At 65.9% G+C, this 2,350-nt stretch overlaps 1 protein-coding gene across 1 annotated transcript in view; it reads right to left on the minus strand.

Annotated features, from left to right (window-relative positions):
- Window positions 1-542: 542 nt before the first annotated feature.
- Window positions 543-2,350, minus strand: part of LOC102764419 (ficolin-2-like) — a 7,881-nt gene continuing 6,073 nt past the window's right edge. The window contains exons 4-6 of the mRNA XM_015572365.1: window positions 1,944-2,055; window positions 1,240-1,374; window positions 543-1,036 (exon numbers count right to left, since the gene is read on the minus strand). Coding sequence (XP_015427851.1) covers window positions 789-1,036; window positions 1,240-1,374; window positions 1,944-2,055 — 495 coding nt within the window. The 3' untranslated portion in view covers window positions 543-788. The remainder of the gene's footprint in view (window positions 1,037-1,239; window positions 1,375-1,943; window positions 2,056-2,350) is intronic.

Below are 2,350 nucleotides of genomic sequence, written 5' to 3' on the forward strand. Positions count from 1 at the left end.
GAGAGGAAGGGAGGGAGGAACAGAACAGAGAGAAACATTGATGTGAGAGAGACACATCGATGGGTGCCTCCTGCACACACCCCGACCAGGACTGGGGATCAAACCTGAGGTACGTGCCCTTGACCTGGAGTCAAACCGTCCACCCTTCAGTCCAATGCTGGTGCTCTAACCACTGGGAAAACCCAGCCAGGGCTCGCATGGGATTCCTCACTGATTCACCACTGCCCTCCCCAGCGGAGCTGGGGGTCGGCACACACTCTCTCCCAGGCTGGCTGGTGTGGGCGGGGCCTGCGGCCAGACCACGTGAGTCTGTGCTCTACCGCGTGGCCCGAGGCCGCAAACCTACCGGGAGCACAGACTGCTGGTGGGACAGGCGGGAGGAAGCGGCTGTGTGCCCTGGAGAGGCACTGCCACGCAGGCGCCACGGGCCCTGCTTTGCCCACCTCGTCTGACTCCACCAGAACCTCCTACAGTGCCAGGGCCTGGGCGGCACGGACAGGCACCCAGACGTGCACAGGACCAGTGACCGGACGACACAAATGTGACGGGAATCGTGTGCTGCGGAGGGAGGCGAAGCTTTATTGAGGATGCGTGCGGTGCACAAGGTCAGGGTCACCCTCACCCTGTCAGGCGGGATAGGAAGGCGGGCGTCGGTCAGGGTCTCAAAGCTGAGGATCCCTGATGGGCCAGGGGCGGGGCCGGGGTGAGCTCCGCCTTTGCGTGGAGGCCTCCTGTGCCCGTGCTGGGGGCGCGGACCTGCTCAGAGATGCTCCAGGCCGCCAACCGCCCTACACGGGCCGCACCTTCATCTCGGACACCTTGTAGCTGTAGTAACTCCCCTTCCCCGAATGCCAGTTGATGCCGTTCCCATGGCTCTTATGGGAGCCCCCGAGGTAGCGCCCGTTCAGGTTGGACCAGTGGCAGCTGTAGTACCACCAGGCGCCCTGGTATTTCAGAGCGCAGTTGGAGAAGGCCCCGTCGTTGTCCCGGTCTTTGGTGGTGAACAGCGAGTTGTTGTGTTGGGTCAGGGAGTCACCTGCCGGGAGAAGCGGGGCCGCTTACACTCAGCGCCAGGAGGTGCCGGCTCCAGGTCCGGCCGGGCTGTCCAGCTGCGCGTCGTGTGCTGTGAAGTCCGACGGTGCCGCGCACGCCAGCGAACGCTCGGTCGGCGGATCCCCGGCCTCCTCCCTCCACTGCACATGTACACTGCCCACCGCCCACTGTATGGCTGACACTCACCAGCGTTGCCCCCTGCAAAGGCGCCCAGGACCAGCTTGTACTTCTCGGCCTCGCCCCCCACCCTGAACGACTGGTACTTGGCAAAGTGGCGGGTGTCCTGGAAGTCCACCAGGTCCACACGGAGCTCGTTGGTGCCTGCGGGGGGCAGGGCCTCAGTCCTGGGAGCAGGGACCCTGAGCTGCCAGCACGTGGGTGACGCTCAGGGGACCTGCACTGGGCACCCAGCACGACCCTCGAGGTCCCCCAGAAAATCCTCGTTGCCGAGGGATGGGGGCACGTGCTCCCATGTTCCCAAGCCAGACCCCCAGCCTTCTCTCCAGCCCCAGAGAGAAGGGGCGCCCCTGGCGTTCCCAGGGGGTGGGGTCATCACAGCCTGGTGGGAAGCAGCCGTCTCCCCTGTGTGTTCAAGGACGGGGCAGAGTGGGCAGCGAGGGCATGGCTGGGCACTGGGCCGAAACCCCGATGAGGGCCTCCGTGTCCCCCCAGGTTAGTCTCTGAGATGACAGCTGCCTGTGACCGGAGGTCGTCTGCCACCCAAACCCACTTCCTCTGGCCCTGCCGCCCCCCCTCCCACTGGGACCTTCCTGTCCTCAAAGGCGTCACGTGTGGGGGCGCAGGAGCGGGCTCATCCGGGTGGCCCAGGTCGGAGGTCGGGGCAGGTAGGTTTCGGGCCCCCCACCCCCAGGCCCCGGCCCGAGCCCTACCCTGGGCGGTCAGGGCGTGGATGTTGTACCCCGGGCGGGCAGACGGCGCACACGTGGGACCGAGGAAGATGTGGCAGCTGGGAGAGGGGAGGCCACGGCCCCGAGCCCACACCTGGAGGCACGGGGCTCCCTTGTCATTGATGGGCAGGCCCCATGTACCGGGCCCTCCCCCCAGGAGCTCCCACCTTCGTTCCCCGTGAATCTTTGTGGTTCTCATATTTTGGAAGCAAGAGACTAGGATAGTCACTGGTGTCCCTAAGGCAGGAGGGGAGGGCGGGGCTAAGTGCTGTCCCATGTGATTGGCCAGCGGTGAGGCAGGGGGCGGGGCTGAGTGCTGTCCCGTGTGATTGGCCAGGGGTGAGGCAGGGGGCGGGGCTGAGTGCTGTCCCGTGTGATTGGCCAGCGGT

This window comes from Myotis davidii, unplaced genomic scaffold (assembly GCF_000327345.1).
Source record: "Myotis davidii unplaced genomic scaffold, ASM32734v1 scaffold609, whole genome shotgun sequence".
Classification (NCBI taxonomy): Eukaryota; Metazoa; Chordata; class Mammalia; order Chiroptera; family Vespertilionidae; genus Myotis; species Myotis davidii.